This window comes from Salmo salar, chromosome 02, assembly GCF_965601325.2.
Source record: "Salmo salar chromosome 02, fSalSal1, whole genome shotgun sequence".
NCBI lineage: Eukaryota > Metazoa > Chordata > Actinopteri > Salmoniformes > Salmonidae > Salmo > Salmo salar.
In genome coordinates this window covers 56,830,479-56,852,115 of record NC_138292.1, presented here as the reverse complement: position 1 = coordinate 56,852,115, position 21,637 = coordinate 56,830,479, and the positions used below count along the sequence as shown (strand labels likewise).

At 44.8% G+C, this 21,637-nt stretch overlaps 2 protein-coding genes across 2 annotated transcripts; both read right to left on the bottom strand.

Annotated features, from left to right (window-relative positions):
• Positions 1-1,729: 1,729 nt before the first annotated feature.
• On the bottom strand, positions 1,730-4,712 carry LOC106588094 (protein phosphatase 1 regulatory subunit 27). Its single transcript, XM_014176769.3, has 3 exons — positions 3,635-4,712; positions 3,195-3,345; positions 1,730-2,694 (listed from the first exon to the last, which is right to left on the bottom strand). Exons 1-3 carry the CDS (start codon positions 3,864-3,866, stop codon positions 2,565-2,567), a joined length of 513 nt encoding a protein of 170 aa, XP_014032244.1. The 5' UTR covers positions 3,867-4,712; the 3' UTR covers positions 1,730-2,564.
• A 196-nt stretch (positions 4,713-4,908) lies between these two features.
• p4hb (prolyl 4-hydroxylase, beta polypeptide) lies at positions 4,909-20,111 on the bottom strand. The gene is made up of 11 exons (XM_014176765.3): positions 19,784-20,111; positions 17,290-17,496; positions 15,309-15,442; positions 14,850-14,987; positions 12,889-12,993; positions 12,492-12,617; positions 12,021-12,221; positions 11,273-11,393; positions 10,222-10,403; positions 8,386-8,502; positions 4,909-6,546 (listed from the first exon to the last, which is right to left on the bottom strand). Exons 1-11 carry the CDS (start codon positions 19,920-19,922, stop codon positions 6,478-6,480), a joined length of 1,539 nt encoding a protein of 512 aa, XP_014032240.1. The 5' UTR covers positions 19,923-20,111; the 3' UTR covers positions 4,909-6,477.
• Between the last annotated feature and the right edge of the window lie 1,526 nt (positions 20,112-21,637).

Genomic DNA, 21,637 nt, shown 5'->3' with positions numbered 1-21,637 from the left:
CAGATTCCAAACTCTCCACCATGGCCAAGACCAAAGAGCTCTCCAAGGATGTCAGGGACAAGATTGTAGACCTACACAAGGCTGGAATGGGCTACCAGACCATCGCCAAGCAGCTTGGTGAGAAGGTGACAACAGTTGGTGCGATTATTCGCAAATGGAAGAAACACAAAAGAACTGTCAATCTCCCTCGGCCTGGGGCTCCATGCAAGATCTCACCTCGTGGAGTTGCAATGATCATGAGAACGGTGAGGAATCAGCCCAGAACTACACGGGAGAATCTTGTCAATGATCTCAAGGCAGCTGGGACCAGAGTCACCAAGAAAACAATTGGTAACACACTACGCCGTGAAGGACTGAAATCCTGCAGCGCCCGCAAGGTCCCCCTGCTCAAGAAAGCACATATACATGCCCGTCTGAAGTTTGCCAATGAACATCTGAATGATTCAGAGGACAACTGGGTGAAAGTGTTGTGGTCAGATGAGACCAAAATGGGGCTCTTTGGCATCAACTCAACTCGCCGTGTTTGGAGGAAGAGGAATGCTGCCTATGACCCGAAGAACACCATCCCCACCGTCAAACATGGAGGTGGAAACATTATGCTTTGGGGGTGTTTTTCTGCTAAGGGGACAGGACATCTTCACCCCATCAAAGGGACGATGGACGGGGTCATGTACCGTCAAATCTTGGGTGAGAACCTCCTTCCCTCAGCCAGGGCATTGAAAATGGGTCGTGGATGGGTATTCCAGCATGACAATGACCCAAAACACACGGCCAAGGCAACAAAGGAGTGGCTCAAGAAGAAGCACATTAAGGTCCTGGAGTGGCCTAGCCAGTCTCTAGACCTTAATCCCATAGAAAATCTGTGGAGGGAGCTGAAGGTTCAACTTGCTAAACGTCAGCCTTGAAAACCTTAATGACTTGGAGAAGATCTGCAAAGAGGAGTGGGACAAAATCCCTCCTGAGATGTGTGCAAATCTGGTGGCCAACTACAAGAAACGTCTGACCTCTGATTGCCAACAAGGGTTTTGCCACCAAGTACCTAGTCATGTTTTGCAGAGGGGTCAAATACTTATTTCCCTCATTAAAATGCAAATCAATTTATAAAATTTTTGACATGCATTTTTCTTGTTGTTATTCTGTCTCTCACTGTTCAAATAAACCTACCACTAAAATTATAGACTGATAATTTCTTTGTCAGTGGGCAAACGTACAAAATCAGCAGGGGATCAAATACTTTTTTCCCTCACTGTACATACAGTCCACTAATACGTTAGGTGTATGATAGTTTGATGCTAGATATGTGGTGTACGGGAAACTTCCACTCTTAATACCGATGGGGTATTTTCTTGTAGCTAAAGCACAACCCTGACTTGGCTTTAGATTTCCTCACCCGCCCTTTCCCAAATTCTACTTGTCTCTCTAAATTCATCAGAAACCAGCACCTCAGCCAATACTGTACAGTACTCATTGTGCAGAGGCATGGGTAATCACCTCCTGCAGAGAGCTGGTCCAATTAACAATCATTAACTTGATCCCCGGCCGGAGCCGGCCTACCGGGAACTGTTCCTTGCTTCAATGTTAGAAGTGCTTCTCAGTCCACCAAGGTTAATTGGAACCAAGATTGGTTACTGTAGTTTGAAATTAGTCAAAAGAATACCTTTTCTTTCCCTTCAAACAGTTATGTCAATTTCTTATACCAGTAGTTGATAAAGACAAATAGATCACTAAGTTGTTTTTGTATGAAAAAATGTATAAAAAGGCAATTATTTACAAAGCGGTGTAACCACAATTGATTGCACACGGTTTCAGTTATAAATCATTGTAAAAGCAATTGTAAACACACAATTAGCCATTCCAGTGCTGTTTGCAAATGTATAGATGTAAAGTGTTAGACTAACAACAATGTGGTACATTTTATAGTACATACAGTAAATGCAGGGTACATATTCATGTGGTATATATGCAGGGTCTTTGTTTTTCTAATGTAAAAGTTGTATGATGTAAATGACAAATCTTGAACTATAAATGCTGTCAGTAGGTAGAGTTGACCTATCACATTGGTTTACTGCTGTGGGCAGTAGGCCCCATTTCAGAATGGCCCTATGAGTCAGAGGACAACGACAGATCCATGTTTCACAACTTCCAAAAAAGCTTTCGCACATCAACTATACAAAGTACTCCGAAAAGCTCATTACCAGACTGCTATCTATTTCATTTCAGTGCTGTGTTCACCCTGTATGAAAAAAGTACAAAAGCTCAAACTAACTTCTGCACCTGCAAACAGCATTACAAAGCGATGCCTGCTGAGATTGCCTGAGAGGAGCCCCTTTCCAGCAACAGTTCAGTTCACTCTCAAAGGCAACCATCTACTGTTGGCTGGCCGCCTTCCTCCCACCAGACCAGATATATGTCTCCAGGACCTCTACAAGGGAGGGAGGGCACAGAATGACAATGTTCTACCGATCTGTCCATTTAATTCCATTGTCGAGGGGCAACCGGGAGGCCTGGGCGAGGAAGGAGACTGAAGATTCAGTGAAGTTTTAAGGTTAGATGAGGAGGAGAGCTCAGTCGTCCTCCACCCCAAGCAGCCCCTGCAGCTCCCGAACCCCCGTGCACTCTGGGTCGATGAGATCGGCAGGTGTCTCCCCACACTCGTTTTCCGCCTGAGGGTCGGCGCCAATACAAAGCAGGTACCTAGTGGGAGAAGCAGGGGGAAAAAGCATTCAGTCAGTAAAGAAAGTATCCAAATGGTATGTGCCGCACTGACATAGTTAAACGTGAGATTCTTCAGAGGGTTAGAGGAAAGTGGCGGATCCTCAGTGTAGCATACTGCTGTTGGCGTATGAGGGCTACTCAAAATTCAGCCAATGCGTGTTAACGGTTTGTCTTGCTTGTAAACACTTGACACTGTAAACCGGCGGTGTGAGCTGTATCCTAGTGACGTAAAAATCTGAATCTTCACCTATCCTGTAGTGCATTGAATTCCTGAACTGCAGGGATGCTGCAATGACATGGTATGGCCAGCAGCATAAATACAGAGTTAGTCAGAGCATTCAAGGCTTCAAGTTTATGTTAATAGTACATCGGCTGAAGTCCCACTTGTGCGAGACCCCTGACCTCGCTTAATGTGTGTGGATAAAAAATGAAAGCTAGTGACTGTAGATGTTGTGGGTATGCTAGGAGCGTTGACTCACTTGGCAATGTCAGGGAATCCGTCACTGCAGGCCATGTGGAGAGGTGTCCAGCCATCCTCGTCTCTCTGGTGGATGTCTGCTCCGTGCTTCACCAGCAGCTTCACACACTCCAGGTTCCCAGAGAGGACAGCCTCATGGATCGCTGCCATACCTGCAGAGCAGTCAATGGGAATGGATGGCAAATAGCATCAGTACAGGTTAATTGTAGGGACATTGAAGGAACACTCAATGAACAGTTTATACTGAGGCATTATTCCATTACTGCGCGTGCTACAGAGACAAGTCATTGCACCAATACTGGAGGGATTACAGATGATCAAATCTTTGGAACTGTTAAACCCAGTTTAAATCTAACCAGAGCATGAAGATACTTCTGATGCTTCAAGCTCTTGAATGGATTAAAATGGTTTCCATTTTGTTCAGATTTCATGGTGACTCACCAGAGTGGTAGATGGTTTCCAGGCTGACCCTCCTCTTCCTGATGAAGAGTCCGATCCTGTCCAGCTCGCCCTGCCGGACATAGTCCTGGAATACGATGTCGTTGGGGAAGTGGACACTGCGGACTGGTTTGATCTGTGGAGAAGAGTGGGCGCAAGAAGAGCTGCTGGACTCTTTGGGGCCATAAGCCTTTATGCCTATGGACTGGCAGCCCGGATCCTGGTAGTACTTCATCCTTAAGAAAGTTTTCAGTCTTGTTCAAAGATAAAAACTTCAGAAGAAAATCTTCATGCCTTTTTCAGTAGTAAAATGATAAACCTAAAAGGCAGTGAAATTGAATTAAGATACGTCCTTCAAAAAAGCCTTTCTTTTGTCAATGGCTCTCGTGGTGCAGTGTCCTGTATGTTTCAGACAGTGGGGCAAGTCCTGTTCTGGAATCCAAGGCCTGCGTATAGACCTCTATATACTCTCTGCAGGGCTATTTTAGGTTCTGTCACCTGACAGGTCAAGTTCTAGAACTGGATGAGTGACCCTAGGAGGTGGGTCTCTTCAACCATCCTGTCACAAGCACTGGACGCAGCTCATATCGCCAGCCATGACCGTAGCAATAACCACATCTTCTGTTTTCACCCACAGCCTATGAGACCCACTCTTCCCCCCCTGCTTTTGAACTTGCCCCCTCCAGCTCCCAGATGCTCACCATTCAAGATGCATGACAGCCACTGGTCACGCACCACAGAAGGGGGAGAACAGTCCGGTAAATAGGACATAGAAGCCAATGCTAGGCATCGGGCCAAGAGGGGGTCAAGTGTCATGACTGGGCTTTTGAAAATAACCTTGATAAGGCATTTGATTTAGAAATAGGCAAATGAATCAGTCATATTCTACACATACCTCTAACGTTACAGATAGGGGTTGTTGTGGGAAATTTACTGCAAGAGACTTAATCCAGTAAGCAGGACTTAAAAATTGGCACTTTTTCTTAATTGAATCATAGTTACGGACAGAAGTCCATGTTTTAACCATTAGAAACATTGTTCAAGTTCCAGCCTATTTCAAATACATTTTTATTGGTTACATACAAGTTATTGCAGTTGTAGCAAAATGTTTGTGGGAGCTAGAAGCACAGTGGCCTTACCTGTAGCATCAGTACTATTTACTGGCATACATATGTTATCACGGTAGGAAATCCAGATCTGATAGTCTTCCTTTAAAACGCCACATTGATATATTGAAACAAAGCTGTGCTGAAAAGTGCAAGAATAAATGCCAACAGTAATTTTTTCATATTTTTATTTATTTGGCCACCAGTTTTCACTTTTCCACATCAAATTCAATGTGATGGAATGCGTTTGTTTCTAAGTCATTTCCCCCTTGAACAGCTGCTGTTGAACGTCACAACCCTCATCCCGGTCTGCCCTACAACCCTCCCATCCCAGCCAAACATCAAAAACATTCACAACATTGCACCTGGACGCAAAAAAATAAAATAAAGACCCGATCACAAGCACGCTTACGCACACACACATCACCGCACACGCACACAAAAACCAGGCACACAAACACCTCCATGGGGACAAGAGTGTCAGGTAGAGCCGAAGCCAGAGGGATGGGGGCAGTACAGGTACGGTGGGGTAGGGCTGTTGCACTGTTCCCCCCCCCCCCCAAAGATAACCAGGACAGAGACCGCTCTCAGAGTCCCAAAACACAATTCCTTTTAAGTGACCACCTCTGCTCCTTCAGTAACCATGTGGAATCTGACGGCATAAACACAGTAGCCTGGTCTCAGATCTATTTGTGCCGTCTGGTCAAGACCATAGGAGTTGGCAAGACAGCACAAACAGATCTGGGTCCAGGCTATGAACACAGTGACAAACAGAAGCCGTCCTAGGCCTCCCCACTAATCCCAGGTCTAAGAGAGTCAGAGGGCCAACTCTACCCCAGCTTAAACTTTACCTGGGAATTACTGGTACACAGATTATTTAAAAAATATATATTGAATGAAAATACAATTAAATAAAACAAGCTATTTCCAAAGTGTATCTTTCTTCTTTAAAAAAAGAAATAAGTCAGTAGCCATGCTGAAATGAGGGAAACTGAACTGAAAAACATGATTTGTAGACTTAGAGGGAATGGAGAGAGAGAAATACAGTGACCCTCAAGATTGGTCTCAGCTACAGATGCATATATTGCTACATGGAACACGTTGCTTCTTTATTTTGTTACTCTTTACAAAAAGACAATAGGATGGCCCCAAGTCCCCTGAGAGAGTCCATAATCCCACCATATAACACCTCCGGCCCTCAGAAAGACTAGCAGAGGAACAAGAACATGAGCAGCCCCCCCCCCCCAAACCTAAAAACCGGCTACACCACAAAACTAAACTGCACCACTCACACTGCGGCAGACTAGGGGGAAAGTAATTTTGGGGAAAAATGACAGGTACATAACCCAATTTATGGATCGAACTGGATATGTCAAGCACAGTATCTTAATGCCGTTTTTAACATTTTGGTTGAAATATACAAGGCAATACAACTCCATCGTTTGATTGATGAGGAACGTTGGTAATGTAAAAAGCCGTTAAGACCAGGAGGTGCCGTTCAGCTCTGTTGAGTTCCCATGACAAGGGGACAGACGAGTCCATCTGGTCCAGCGGGAGGGAGACAGAGGCTGTCGAGGTGGCTTCAGGAGGGGGGCTGGCCGAGGGTCCTGCCACATCTGCTGACAGACTGACTGAGAAGCAGTTAAAGGAGAAGTATTAGTGTTCACAGAACAGGGGTGGAAGTGATGGTGGTTGGTATAAGGGGTGGGGGTTCGTCTCTCCTCTCTCCTTCGCCGGGTCTTATAACTCGTCGTGGTCGCCACCGTCGCCGTCGGAATCACTGTCCTGTTCATCCAGGTCTTCCATATCCTGGGAGGAGGGAGAGAGGAGGAGAGGGTCTTTAACACCTGCCTGGAGGAAGCTGCTCTCTGTCTGGAGTTGTTAGGAGTAGAAAGCTTGGAAGCAAAAATGAAGACGTGGTGGGAGGATACGACGCAGCTCATTTTGTGTCTCCCCTGAAACAACCACATATGCTCAATTTCAAAAACGGGCAACATGACAAGCTTGAACGGTTGTTGGAAAAAACGTGCCCTGGCAAAACATATGTTAATCTATGGTGAAACATGTACATATGAAAACAACCTAACGACTAGACACGTGGTGGGGTTGGGGATGTTGACTTGCACGTTCGGACAGGAGGCCTGGTCCCAAGGGAGAGCCTGGTAAACAGCTGCGACAGCTGCAGTGGGCATTAGCGACCGCAGTCGGGGCATGGTCTGCAATTAGACTTCTGAGAAGGGGGTGTGGTAGTGGGATGAGGGCCTTCAACTAGTTTGAGCTGGATCTCCAGTGGGTTTTGGATGCAGGCCCTGGTCTTAGTATCCAGCTAGGTGCCAGGGAAGAAGCGAAACCCCAGCCGCATTTCAAAAAGACACCAGGCTTTAAAACATTAAAAAAAAAAAATGTTTTAGAAGCATTAGAGAGATTACCAGTTCTTGCCATTTGGCTTCGAAATGGGGAGAGAAAAATCCCATCATTCCCTTGTGCAAGAAGTCTTGGATGACGACATAAGGAACATGATTCAATTTCTCAAAACGTCTTACTCTGTTTCGTGCATTATTTCATACACCTGGGAATATCCTGCTGTAAATTATATTAGTCAGAGAAGTTATTACAAACTCGGGTCAGGATTTTCAGTGGGTAAGGTTTGTCATCTCCTTCATTGATGACCAGACATGGGCTGCTGGACTAACGACTGTCTCTGCCTTAACGGGTCATGTAATGAGCACGTCTGTCTGACTGCCTGCTGTGCTTGAAGACGGAGCTCATGGAAGTCTTAGTCAGCTTGACCTACATTTTTTTAATTGTAAATGAGAACTTGTTCTCAACTTGCCTACCTGGTTAAATAAAGGTGAAAATAAAAACATCATCTCTACAAGACCCAGTTTTCTCCAGGTTGGATTGGAAAGTGGTTGAGTCAGTGAAGTGAGATGGGGAAAGAAACCAGACTTCAACACTGACAAATAACACCATGTAAATGGCCATTACAATTGTTTCTGCATTGTCCTAAGGGAAAGAGCAGGCTTTACTTGCAGGGAGGATAGGTTGCGTTCACTTTTAAATCGAGTTAAAAAAAAGGTACGTAGGCATGTGACCCCAATTCTAGGGTTACAAGTTACCCAAATCTTCAGGAGAGGTGGTCCTGTGGGTCTATTCTGGGTGACCTACAGGATACTGAATATCCCCCCAAAAGGCACCTTGTATGATAAGAGACCTTGCTTGCACATGCAAAACTCTTGGGCCAGTTTCTGGGGAAAACTCAATTGATCAGGATGCGTTGCACCAAAAGTTAAACCTTGTCCAACATCGCTGTATTCTCCTGCCCTGTCCACTAATGCATTGCTCTTACTGGATAAGGGTTGGCTGTAATTCAAACGCATCATTTTTTTGACCGTTTGAAAGCGGCCTTGAGCAACATTCACAATTCAGAGTTTACTCAGCATATGACCGTGTAAAAAATAAGTATTTGTGAAAAAGATCAAAACTGCAAGTAAAACGATTGGGCTTTGAAACGGTTTGCACGATTCCGGTTTGACGTCATAGCAATGCCTTGCGGTTTAATGCAATCTGTCTCGCAAGCATAATTATAGTGTCTGCTTGAGGATGAAGACAACCCGGTTTTCATACCAATCCCAAGTGTGTACTTACATCAATCCCCTCATCCTCCTCCCCTTCCTCTCCAGCCGGTGCGCCGCCATCCTTGCCTCCACTCTCAAGGAACTTGGTGAAGCCCTCCAGTGTCCTCTCACCATTGTAGTCGACCACCTGCATGGAAGAAAGTCACATGCATCAAATTTCTACAGGGATTTAAATACAAATGGATCATTTTCCTTTGCTTTTCCACAAGGGAAAAAAAATGCTGTAACCAAGCAAGACTGACTGTTTTGCATGCACCAGCAACTATCAAATTTGGCAAAATTGTAGCAATAAAACTAGTGGTCCATTTGTCAAAGAACTAGTTAAATCTTATCCAAATGTCTAATGATTCAAATCAGCCTGTGGGGTCCCGCAACAACACGTACTAATTTGAATCTGGAGCCAATAACCTTTGAGGCCTCTAGCCATCTTCAGATCTGTGCCAATGAGCAGTCAAGAGGAGATATACAACTATTAATTGATGAGAGAAGGCCAAATGTGTTTTTATAGCCCTTCTCGTTTATAGAACCAGTTATTATAGGACTGCCCTTGAGATGGGTCTTGAGGACAGTCACAGAACTCTGCGTCCAGACCCACATGGTCTCAGCCAGTCAGTTAATACAGAGCATAGCGAGCCAACAGACAGAAGCGGAGCCTGGGGCTACTCGTGCAGCTGCCTCCTTCCCTAGCCATCTCTGGCTCTGTCACAAGGAGGAATGGCTCAGGGGTTAACCCCAGGGCTCTTTGCGAGGAGAATCCCAACACGCAGCTCCCAATCTCTTCCAGGAAGCTTTCTGCAGTTGACTGCTATGTGCTATAGTTCAGTAGGGTGGCTGGCATGCCTATGGGGGGATTGAGGGCCAGCGTGGTCTTTAAGAGCAGGTTCGCATTTCGTCTTGAATCTTGTTCTGGAGTGGTAAAATCTTAACCCTAACCTTAACTAAACCTATTGCTTAACCTTAAAAAATTAAAAAATTGTTTTAATATAGCCAATTTTGACATTGCAGCTGGCCTATCTAAGGGGAAATGCTCAGCTCTGCCTCTAAGACAAGACTCATGACAATAAATGACAACCTGCTCTTTAAGAGCTGGGGTGAGGGTCTCAAGAGGATCCCAAGAGGGAGAGAGCATTATCGGGCAGCCATAAAGAGAGGGGTTGGGTTTGGTAGAAGTCGTAAACACCACCACAATGGCCGGGTCACTCAGGCTTGGGTTTCTGCATGCGTGGCTGGCACCACGAAAATCAACCCTCCTATTGAGTGTGGGAGCTACTTAACCTGATCATAATAACCGCACACACACCTGTAATGCTGTGAGATGAAAAATGATATTTCAGTAGTGTGGATGGATGGGTGTGGGTGGGTGGATGGGTAGCCAAAAGCCATGTTTCTCAGGTGTTCACCGAAAGAGCCAAAGCCCAGAATGGGTGGTGCTACTAACTGACGAGGGGATTAATTACCTCTTGCAAGGGCTTGGTTTTCAAAAATGAGACCCGTGCTCAAATGCCGGGCAATTTATCACTGGCTATGTTGGGGAAATGAGCCAATTAAAAAGATATGTTGTCATGTTATCCCAAAAGTGGAATGAGACCTGTAGACCTTGGCCATTCCAAAATGGGGTTGTATGGACGACTTGAATAGTGACGCAATAGCTTCATCACATTTGGTTATACAGCAGAGCCCCTCCGTCTCAACTCAATCTCTATCCCTTAGTGTGGGACAGAGGAACTGTCCAGCCGAAGACCACGTCAATGAAAACGTTGTAATGATACATTTGGGAGTCAACTGCCAACAGTTACAAATGGCTGCTAACACTGGCAGACATTCCACATCGTTTCAGTAGACTGACCTTGTGCTCATCGCCTGCGGGGAAGAACTTGAGCGTGGGGAAGCTGTGTACTTTGACTGTCTCGATCTCGTTGGCTGTGGAGTCCATCTTGGCCACGACGATATCGGCGCTGTCCTGGTACTTCTCTCCCAGTTTGGTCCAGATGGGGTCAAGCTGTTTGCAGTGGCCGCACCAGGGTGCATCTGCAGTGGGGAGAGCAGAGGAACAATCAGGGATAAGAGCATATTCCTGTCCCATTCAAGCTCATTGATCATCACCTGAATGCTTAGGCTGGTTATTGTATTGCATGATGTTACTTTGCTTTCCATTTGTATCCATAGAAGTAGTATCATAACAATGTATCAGCATGGATACAACTACTCACTGATGCACAGATATGCATGCATGGAAAACAATGCACAGCTGTATAGGATCATTTATACAACGGGAAGTGACTGGAATAGGAGAACGGCTTGCCAGCAGCCCATTAATTCAAGCCTGTGGGCTGTAGTTTCTGAGGCTGGCAGTTAGGTTTACGACAGCTGTGTCTCCCGGCAACCCAAACACTGGGACACTTCAACCGGCTAGGAAATACCCTCCACAGCCGTACGAGAATCTGACTCTCCCCCCCCCCCCCCGTCAGTCAGTGACCGTAAGCGACACAAAGCCCAGGGATAGAACACTCCTCACTCTGGCTCACCACAACATTGGAGGCAAGTTTAGTCTTCGTGAGCTATAAAAAAAACTCCTCCTGCGACTAAATTTATCCCAATGTTTCCTTACTCAATCTTGGGTTACGCATCGATTTGTGTGGAGGGCTGATGGAATGATCTTCGGTCCCTGTCTCTTGTACATCTGCTGGGGCTTAGAGAAAAGGTGCATCGCCAGGGCTAGGAGAAAGACTCCGGTTTCAGACTCAGGATAGCTTCCCACCTCCCGTCCTCCCTCCACGTGGACGTGTAATCAAAGAGAGCACCTCAAAATATATCAGGGCCATCGACCCCTGAAAAGTGAGCCTGTCGACCACCTGGGGCTTACATATGGTATTGACGAGAGGGGGGGTAGTACTTACAAAACTCAACGAAGACGTTCTTTTTGGGGTCGAAGACGACCTCCTCAAAGTTCTTGCCGACCAGGACTCTGACGGGGTTCTTGTCCCAGTCTTCAGGGATGTCCTGGCTCATGAGGTGGGGCTGTGGGGGGGCGACACAGACGAGGAGAGATTTACGATGGATTACATGACTTTTGCAAAACCAAGAACGAGCGGAATTATGTTAGTTCCAAACTAAGCAACACTTGAATTATGGGTTGTTTCTCTGCTGAATGTTAGAGAAACATGATTCCTAAGTCATGAGGCAATCGCCTATAGAATGGGAATGATGCAAAACCTGCACAGTGCACATACTCACATCACTAAAATAAATAAGTAAGTTCACGTTCGTGATGCAGGCCCACATTACATTAAACCTTATGACATAAGAATTTAAATTTGTCACACTTTCTGGCACAGCATGTTAGCCTACATCTGCACTTTCAATCCACTGCCATTGACGCCCAGCCATCAAGGCATGATGACTGCACTGCAGTGCCATAACAGTAATAGACTGGTTCATCAATGTCTAGAGTAGGGCACGGCTGTTCTCAACGTCTAGGCTGGGCTGTGGCCTACTGTACAGAACTTAGCAGTCAGGGGCACCCCAATGTCCTAGAAACCCCAGTAACAGCTTAACCCTGTAATCTGAGTAACACTATGTTTTAACATCACCACACACGGAGCATGTACACTTGGATTGTCTGCAGACATTATTAGGCCAACACACCTTGAGTTTTCCCTCGGTGAAGAGTGTGCAGAAGGCGATGATGTTGTCGGCGGTGATGGCCTCGCTCTCGGGCCTGTACTTGGTCATCTCGTCCTCCAGGGTGATGAGGCGGATGGCAGGACACTCCTCCTTCTTCAGCCCAAAGAACTCCAGGATGCGCTGGTTGTCATCCACCTCGCTGTCGATGAAGATGAACAGGATCTGGGGGAGGAGAGGAAGAGGATGAAATACGAGGCTCAAGTATCTGGCTTTTAGTCTAGGTAGGTATGCGACGTACACTCCAGCACAGTCTCAGTGGTACATACCGAGGCGCAGTACCACACATGCAGTAAATTACTTTCAAGACGCTGGATGGAAAATAACTCTGCCTTATTCATAACAAATAGATGAGGAAAAACAAGCCTTTACGTCGGAAGATTGGGTACAATGAATGAAGGTCGTCACTGACTCTGTTCAGTCTGGTCCACCCACCTTGCCCTTGAATCCCTCTGATGCTTTCTTGAACTCGGCCATTTTGTCGTTGAAGTCGGAAGCAGCCTTGGGCACGAACATGAGGATGTGAGACTTGATTTCTCCTCCGAAGATCTTGGGGGCGGTCTGCGGAGAAAACACAACGTTATGAAGCTCGAAAGTCATACGCGGGGAACAAAGCTCAGGATATAAACGCTTGTATTAAAGTTGTGGTAACGGCACTGAAGGGCCTCGTGATAGCAGTCATAGGTCCTTGGTGGGGATGAGGACGTCGATCGATTTTGTAGCTTAGTGTGACAACAGAGGAGAAAGTTAATCTGGAATAAGGTGTATTTTCTGTGTGTGTATATTTGAGACAGCACATCTGAGTATCAGCAGTATAAAGAACAGCCATTACCTGCTCAGTGAACTCGATGACCAGGGGCAACTGGTTGGCCTTGATGAAGGCCAGCAGGTCAGCCTTGCTCAGCTCTCCGTCAAAGGTGTTACGACCCTCATCGAACTGTAGAGGACAAAACCGATGGAAACAGTTGGTAGCCAAACCCGTTAACACGCCACCAACTTCCCACTTTAGTCCCGTTTTATTATATTCTGCCTGTGAACTCCCCACAACCCAAACATAGATGTATCAAACAAGCTCATTTAAATCCCTTTGGTAAACCCAGCTGAAGAAAATCAACGTTAGGCTAAATGGGGTTTTAAGGAGTGTTAAGAACAGCAGCCCTTACTGGTACACAAAGGGAAAGTTGGGAGACCACAGGAGTGTGTGTCAGGGTTGGATCACACACACACAGTAAGCAGACAATAGTGGGGTAGTATCATGACTGATGAGTGGGGGGCTTACCGGGCGATAAGATGGAGGAATCCCATCTATGTCTCATTAGAGATGGAGAGTTATGCCTTTAAAATGACAGGCAGAAATCGATTGAATCGAGACATGTAAAGGTCTGCCGTTGAGCTGTGCCCTCCCTGACCACTAAAGGGCAATGATTTAAAATTCAAAGCAGATTGAGAGAGAAACAGGTTGACTGACAAGTCTGGTCCAGCGATGAAAATTTAAAGGCTTATGGGTTGGCATCTGTTTTTAAATGTCAGATGGAATCATACTTGTGCTGAATAGGAGCCAAATCCTAACTTGAGATCTAACCCACATTTTCTCCCATAAATATCAGTGCAGTATTTCTGAAGTTTGATATTCAGCCCTATGCCTCATAGTCGAAGACTTTCAGACCATGTTTACAACTACTCAACACAAATCCCCACTGGCAGCTGGCTTCTTTCCATGTCGACCAGTGTCTGACTTAACAGGTGGACGGAAGACTGTATTTGACATAACATCTGATATCTATGGAAAGGCAGGAATGTGGCCATAACATGTCACATAACATATCATGAAATGTCCATGTGGACTGTGACCCAGTTCAGCCCAGATCAGTTTACTCTAAGCTGACAAGATGTGGCTTGGCCTTGAGATATGGATATCCAATTAACACATCTGGTCATTTTAAGAATCATTGTCATTTGAGTGAGGGGAAAGGGTAATACCATTACATGTCAGAGCCAAATTTAATGACCAGTTGGCCTGAATGAAGAGGAATCCCTCATCTTGCTATTACCGGGGAAATGATGGTTCAAATGAGAAAATTCCTCGGACAGAGTAGAGACTTGAGTATGAAGGTAGAATCTCAGGAGGGCTATATCAAAGAAGATAGCTTGCCCCTTTTGAACTGTAAAGAGCTTCGCTGTACTTGTTCTTCATTCCCAGACACCAGCCAATGAGACTAGCATGGAAATCCTACGACTTAACACAGTGGCTGCCACTAACCAGTCAGTGATCTAGCCATGTCTAGCTTGATGATCTCATCGTCTGAAAGGCAGAAGGCAGCATTGAGCACAAACACAAGCAGAATGAGAGTCAGACACATTCCCAGAGCAGGTCTACAGGATAATATTAGCAGGCCAAGACCGGATACTGCTGTAGCTATGGGGTTGTGGGGTTACCTAGCTGACACCCCCAAAAGAATCAAACCTGTCTGCAGCTACCCTGCTTTAAGTTGTCCAGATTGATGTATGGGTTACACTCATGATATAACAAATCTGATGACCAGGTCATTCATAATGTATTTATAATCCAGTTAAATACAAATAACTGGTAAAACCTGACAATATTCACAGCTAGATAGCAAATGAGTGCAAAAACGCTAAGACATTCACTGCTAAGATATAGCTTCCAGGCAGTAACCAGTCTACAGAGTCCGATGGAAAGAAGGGGTTACACCATGATCAGGGTAGGAATTTTTAAAGATTAAAACACTTGGGGTGATTAAATCATACTGAATCAAAGTACTCGCTCCGTACCTTCTTGAAGAGGACGACTCCATCCTTGGACACCTCGAACTTGGAGAAGACGGCGTCGTTGGAGGTGATTCCGAATGGAACGTCATCAACGGCCTCCGCAGCCTTCAGGAAAGCCTTGGCTCCCTCAGACTCGGCATCCTGCAGGACAGAATGACGCTTAGCTTAGATGCCATCATACATGAACCATAGGACTCAATAATGTAGGAAATTAACGATCAAAACATGCCCATCTATGCCTTGATAATTCATTTGAACTGAGAGAATGATTTGCACGTATTTCTATAGAAAATTTGCCAAAACTATTGATCAGTACTGAAAGTGTCAAACTAGCTGTCTAGTGGGAAATGGGGCTTAGTAGGCACTAAACTTTCCTGCAAAGAATCACTACAGATAGGCTTTGTAGCATCAGTGACCTTGCGCAGCTAGGTCTGAGTAGTAGGTCAGAGGTCATCGGCTCACCTTGAAGAAGCCGATGACTGCTACCTCGTTTTCGGCGATCATGGACTCTGCCTGAGCGACCTCCCCCAGGGTGGTGGCAGCTGGTCCAGTGCGCTTCTTCAGCCAGTTGACGATGTCATCAGCCTGTCTGCCAGCTGCAGGAAGGGAACAACAGTTCTGTTAAGTCACTCTGGCCGTGTTCAAACGATAATGTATGAGACTGATTCCCTACTTCCTTTTTTTGTTCTACTGTAATGTATTCACTGAGCAGACAAGGTTGGCCATAGGAAACAATACAACAGAAAAGCAAGCCTGCCTTCATGTTTTCTAATCATGTACAGATCAGAGATAATGGCAAGGGCGGACGCAAGGACGCATTTTGAAGTATTGGAACAGGGCCCAGGTCACATGACCAGGGCTGGCTGAATAGAGACTAATGGTACGGGCCACCACAGACAGATCAAACAATGCTTCAGGGTGAACAGGCGGAAAAGCAAATTTATTCTGCCACGACTGTGGTGGACTTGAGTAAACACAGCTACAAGTATTGCTGCCATTATTCTATTTGAATAGTCGTTATGGGGGACAAAGGACAGTGAAAGACCTCTCATTTAATAAAGTATTTCTTATCTTATTTGGTCACACCAGCCTTGTTACTGGCAGACTAAAGAAAAAAGTAGCTAAATTCCTCTGTGATCCGTTTGCCCCAACAGAGAAGACTTAAGCTCTCTAAGAACCAACGTGTCCCAACTAAGTGGACTGACTCATGATTAACCTGCATGTTATTACAAAAAGAGCCAATGACGCAACAGCAGAGCAACACCACTGAGCGACGCTGTAGCCAGGCCAGACAGACAGACACAGCTGGAGAAGGGATACTGCTGCCTGCGGCCTTATGAGTCCACCGCTTTTAGCCCAGAGAGAGCAAGTGCTGGAAGTTAGGGCTGTCCCACACACCCCCGCTTAAAAAAAAAAACACACAGCCAGTCACAGTGAGCAAACATGAGGAACTGCACATTGCCCGACTAGGGGGGATGGGAGGGAGAGAGAGCATGGATAGAATGTGTGGAGGAGGGAGGGGCCCCTTCATTCAGTCACAGTTATATTGGGCAGAGTGAACGGGCCATTGGCTAACACACACTTGGCTGATAGGAGTCACATTACCAGCATAAGAAAAGGCATTACTTAGTGTGAGACATCCATCTGAAAATAATTATCTGATCATACACAGAATCTATGACTGATGGTCATAACCGGACTACTGCACTACACGAGACAGCTTATCACTTTTGTTGGTAATAGTTGTCCCAGTCCCTGAGGTACTTAGGCATTGAGTAATTAGGTTGTTCTAGATTTAGTCATTGAGATCAGCACAATAATTCACAATAGAATAATTTGCCAGTTGACAATCTTATTTTATATAATTGGTTATTTCAATATCTGAAGAAATTCAGGGTAGCGCCTTGTCCAATTGACTTAAGAAAGTGAAAAACTGGGATACATTTCTAACGGCTAACCAAGTACACAGAAATAGCCCAGTTCTGCCTATAGACCAGGTCCACGATCATGTCAAGCACAGTATATGTTGTAACGATTAATTGTCATGCAAAGACACGGCTGTCATAATATACATTTTTGTAATAAATGTAGCTTATAGACCAACACATGATAGGAAAATGAGTTAGAACATACCTAATGAAAACAGCTTCGGTAACCCCCCCACGCTACCCAGTCTGAAAAACAACAGGTTTTGACCACTTGGAACTTCTGGAAATAAAGCCTCTCATCCTGCTCATAAAATTATCAAACTTTACCCACTTCATGTAAAAATGAACTGCTATTGGGTAAACTACATCTACTTAAATATAAAGTTGAATCCCCTTCTCCTGAAATTAACGGGGTATGACGATTCTGATCAGTCCTTTCTTTAGTTCACAGTTATTGACGGTTATACGATAGCTGTGCCAGCCCTAGCTGTAACATACATCCCTCCACTACTCACCAGAGTACTCTTTGGGCGACTCCTTGTCTCCCCCCTTGAAGAACTTGATGGTAGGGTACCCCCGGACACCGTACTCCTGGGCCAGGTCTGCCTCCTCTGTGGCGTCCACCTTGGCCAGGCGGATCTCTGAGCCCTCTGCCTTCAGCATGCTGGCAGCTTTGGCATACTCCGGGACCAGGGCCTTGCAGTGGCCGCACCACGGGGCATCTAGAACAAGAAGGAAATCGTATAAATAAAATTTGACCACACAGCTTCAGAGCCGAGAGATTTTCACTGACGGGTGAAGTAGATGCAAATACTGTAGTGACTGTTGATATACTACATTAACATGCGAGTGTTGCTACGTTTGGGCCGAAGGGATGATTTCTAATTACTAAATAAACAGTTAACTGGGATTTTTTTTTTATACTTACAGTTGGCTCTTTAGAGGGTGTGGGAAAAAATCTCCTCTGGCAAGCTAGTTTTCAATGAGATCACTGAAAAGAGTAGTCTTGGGCTATAACTAAGATAGTGAAAATGTTGCCTGAGAAAAGATGTGGATTTCTAATCTGATTCATAGAGGACATAGAATGGCTTGCAAAGCTTATGAATGCATGAACACTGAAAAAGCCCATTGAAGTTTGAACAAACGTAACCTATTGATTGTCTTTGTGTGATTAATGTGCCTTAAGATGTCAAGATATCACCATGAGCTTGACAAAGTCTATTAAGCTTGGTTGTAAGTTCAAAGTCCAAAGGATATTTCCTCATTTTATGAGTCCTACAGGAATTCCTTTTAAACTAAATATTATATTTATCATTCTTTCAAAACTTCTATAAAAATGAGTTGGTGTGTTTTCATTGCAATGTTTCTTAGCTTCAGTGGAGACCCCCCCCCCCAAGTTCCATCAGCCAGGAGAGTTAAACAAAAGTTGAACAGATGATTCAACTTTGAAGTACACGTCAACCTAGCATCTCATTCAACATTCCAGGTCCCTCCTGTCTGTGAGCAAAAGGTATTTAGCCCTCCCCCTCTTCACTCATTGGAATGTCAGAGTCGTGGAGTTCTCCAATTGGTCTGCAGGTTTGTCAGATAAAAGTACAGAATACCTCAGAGCTTGACAGCTGTAGCAGGACTGGCCTGCTGGTTACATCAAAACTATTTATAAAAGAAACCCACTGCAATCAAGATAAAGTGGAAACCACCAAGTTCACAAGTTAATAAGCATTTAACAAATGTGTTGCAAATCCACAGCAGCAACTTATGTGAATTTCAGTAAACTTACATCAAAACAGCTCCTAACTGAAACCGGGGTAGAAACAGTGGCGGTTCTAGACCATTTCAACTGGGGGGGGCCAAGCTGGGGCCAGTTGTACTGTTAGAGGGGCCAGTTACATTAGACGTTATTGTTGTCATATCGTTTTCTTCACTGCATTGCAGGCATTAGCAGGCATAAGACCATGTTCTGCGTTGCCACTGTCTAATAAAGGATGTAAAAAAAGGAGGATAGTAAAAATTTGTCATGTAAAAATTTTCATACTCCACATTTAGGGGGACCACAAGGGGGTCCCCCCCCCAAGAACCGCTAGTGGGTAGAAAGTGTGCATGACCAGGAAACTATCTAGCAATCGAAACTCAAGTGGTGAATGAATCAAAACCAGACGTCACTCTTGCAACTAATGGAGTCTGCCTGATGTATTCACACGACTGAATAATGTTATCATCACTCAACAGATGCTTTGCCAGCACTGTTGCACATAGCTAGAGTATTCTAAATCGTGCATTCAGTATTGTTTCGAGACTACACAGAAGCACAAGCCATCCCTTGTAAGTTAAACAAACAAGAATAAGTTGGTCACGTTCATCAACTTCTAGATCCATGAAGCCACCAAGGCTGGTAAAGAAACAGGTACTTGCACCAACAAGTGGTCACAGACGAACGTGATTGTCATTTAGTTGTTTACTTATCAGTCCTGAGACGGCTAGATAGGGATGCACTGAATACTCAAGTTGACTGTGTGCCAGGTATACTAGTTAGTTAGATAAATGCAACAAAGTTCTGTACTAGCAAGGCTCATCCAAATGTGTTGCAGTAACTAGCTACCTAGTTAACGTTACAGTTAGCAAGGTAGCTGGGAAGGACATTGGCTTAGAGTCCTTAAAAATATATACGTTACTACTTGCAATACAATGGCCAACAGTGTGTGTAATCAACAGTTAACGTATGACAGGCCTAACGTTAGCTAGTTAGCGACCAATTTGAATAACTAACGTTCGCCAAGCAAAACCATGGTAGCTAAGTAAACGTTAGGTACTCTTGTTAGCTATCAAGAAGGCCAGCTAGTTGACGTTGGTATGCCATTCCACATACCTTTGCGTTAGCTGAAGTGAAGCTGATAACACAGTGGCAAGCGAACGCAGTTAGCTAGCATGCTAGTACAGCTGCGTGAACAAATTAGCAGGCAATTTAACAAGTTAGGTTGTCTAAGCCTTTATATGATCAAGAATACTTACAGAATTCAACTAGGATGTTTGGGTGAGCTTTCAAAGCCTCCTCGAAATTACTTTTCTTCAGCACCAGAACATCATCTTCTTCGCCGATATCAGCCCGGCTTGCCACCGCCAGTGTGCAGAGTAGGAAAAACTTAAACATAGTTGCTGTCAACTGTTGTTTCTAACAGAAAATGTGTTCGAAGCTACAAGTGAATGAGCTACCGACTGAAAGTGGTGTATGTATGTATTTTATCTTCTTACAGTTAGAACTGAAGCTTGTATTTTTGTGTCTACCGCTACTAACGTCGTGGCATTACGTGCAGGAACCAGAAGGGTCAGCCGTAGTGCGCAGGCGCATTTATCAGCTTGAAAGCTGCTCGTGTTGAATTGTGACTGGACCACAGCTGAAGGTACCTGGAAGTGAATCCACTTTGTCATTGGATGTATATTGAAATCGATTGAAATTCTTTCCAGTCGCATTCTTGCTTATATTTGAGAATTGTTGACACAAATAACTAACATTCCTTAGAATGAAGGCTTAGGTTTTATGCAGGAAAGGTGATGTAACAGTATAATATGCAGGGAGATGGCAGATTATTAAAGACTGCAGTACATTTGTTTTCAGTTTGCATGGTTTGATAATCGGAGTTTGCGCGTCAATACCTCTTCGACATAAGGTCCTAGGATGATTAGGGTAATATATATAATCAAATCAAGATAGAGAGCGAGGAACATACTTTTTTTCCTTCAATGGGGCAATATTAAAGGCGCTACATGGTCAATCTGACTTCTGCATTGGACGTGCAGCATTTACGGTGATATGGCCTCTGCAAAAGTCAGGACATTCATACTTCTTGCGCTTTGCAGAGCAGCATGGAGCTGTTGTGAAGGAAGTAGTCAAGGAAGGGAGTTTGTCTTTATACAGGACCTCCCGCCCCCATCTACAGTCAACCAATCATGTCATTGCAGAGCTATATGGATTCCTTGGCATTGTTAAAACATTTGGGAGGCGAAATTTGTAGCTCAATTTGGCGTCTGCATGCCTCTGGAGGCTCCAAATTGCGTCTCGCCCTCCATATGGAGCCTCCGACTAGATTTTTCAGATCAAGCATAAATTGGCTTTATGAATGCCCTGAACTCTACAGAGGTTGTATCCCCTTAAATGCTGCACACCAATGCAGATGTCAGGTTAACCATGCAGCGCCTTTTTTTATTTATGTTTTATTTATTTCACCTTTATTTAACCAGGTAGGCAAGTTGAGAACAAGTTCTCATTTACAATTGCGACCTGGCCAAGATAAAGCAAAGCAGTTAAACACATACAACAACACAGAGTTACACATGGAGTAAAACAAACACAGTCAATAATACAGTAGAAAAATTGTATATATACAATGTGAGCAAATGAGGTGAGATAAGGGAGGTAAGGGCAAAAGAAAGGCCATGGTGGCAAAGTAAATACAATATAGCAAGTAAAACACTAGAATGGTAGATTTGCAGTGAAAGTGCAAAGTAGAAATAGAAATAATGGGGTGCAAAGGAGCAAAATAAATAAATACAGTAGGGGAAGTGGTAGTTGTTTGGGCTAAATTATAGATGGGCTATGTACAGGTGCAGTAATCTGTGAGCTGCTCTGACAGCTGGTGCTTAAAGCTAGTGAGGGAGATAAGTGTTTCCATTTTTAGAGATTTTTGTAGTTCGTTCCAGTCATTGGCAGCAGAGAACTGGAAGGAGAGGCGGCCGAAGGAGGAATTGGCGTTGGGGGTGACCAGAGAGATATACCTGCTGGAGCGCGTGCTACAGGTGGGTGCTGCTATGGTGACCAGCGAGCTGAGATAAGGGGGAACTTTACCTAGCAGGGTCTTGTAGATGACC

Excerpts from the sequence above, each read along its gene's own strand:
- p4hb (XM_014176765.3), bottom strand. The coding sequence starts at position 19,922 with ATGTTTAAGTTTTTCCTACTCTGCACACTGGCGGTGGCAAGCCGGGCT. Across the intron at positions 17,497-19,783 it reads AAACATCCTAGTTGAATTCT|ATGCCCCGTGGTGCGGCCAC; the intron begins GTAAGTATTCTT and ends TTCTTGTTCTAG. Across the intron at positions 12,618-12,888 it reads TCATCGAGTTCACTGAGCAG|ACCGCCCCCAAGATCTTCGG; the intron begins GTAATGGCTGTT and ends TTTTCTCCGCAG.
- LOC106588094 (XM_014176769.3), bottom strand. The coding sequence starts at position 3,866 with ATGAAGTACTACCAGGATCCGGGCTGCCAGTCCATAGGCATAAAGGCT. Across the intron at positions 3,346-3,634 it reads GGAAACCATCTACCACTCTG|GTATGGCAGCGATCCATGAG; the intron begins GTGAGTCACCAT and ends ACTGCTCTGCAG. Across the intron at positions 2,695-3,194 it reads GGATTCCCTGACATTGCCAA|GTACCTGCTTTGTATTGGCG; the intron begins GTGAGTCAACGC and ends TTCTCCCACTAG.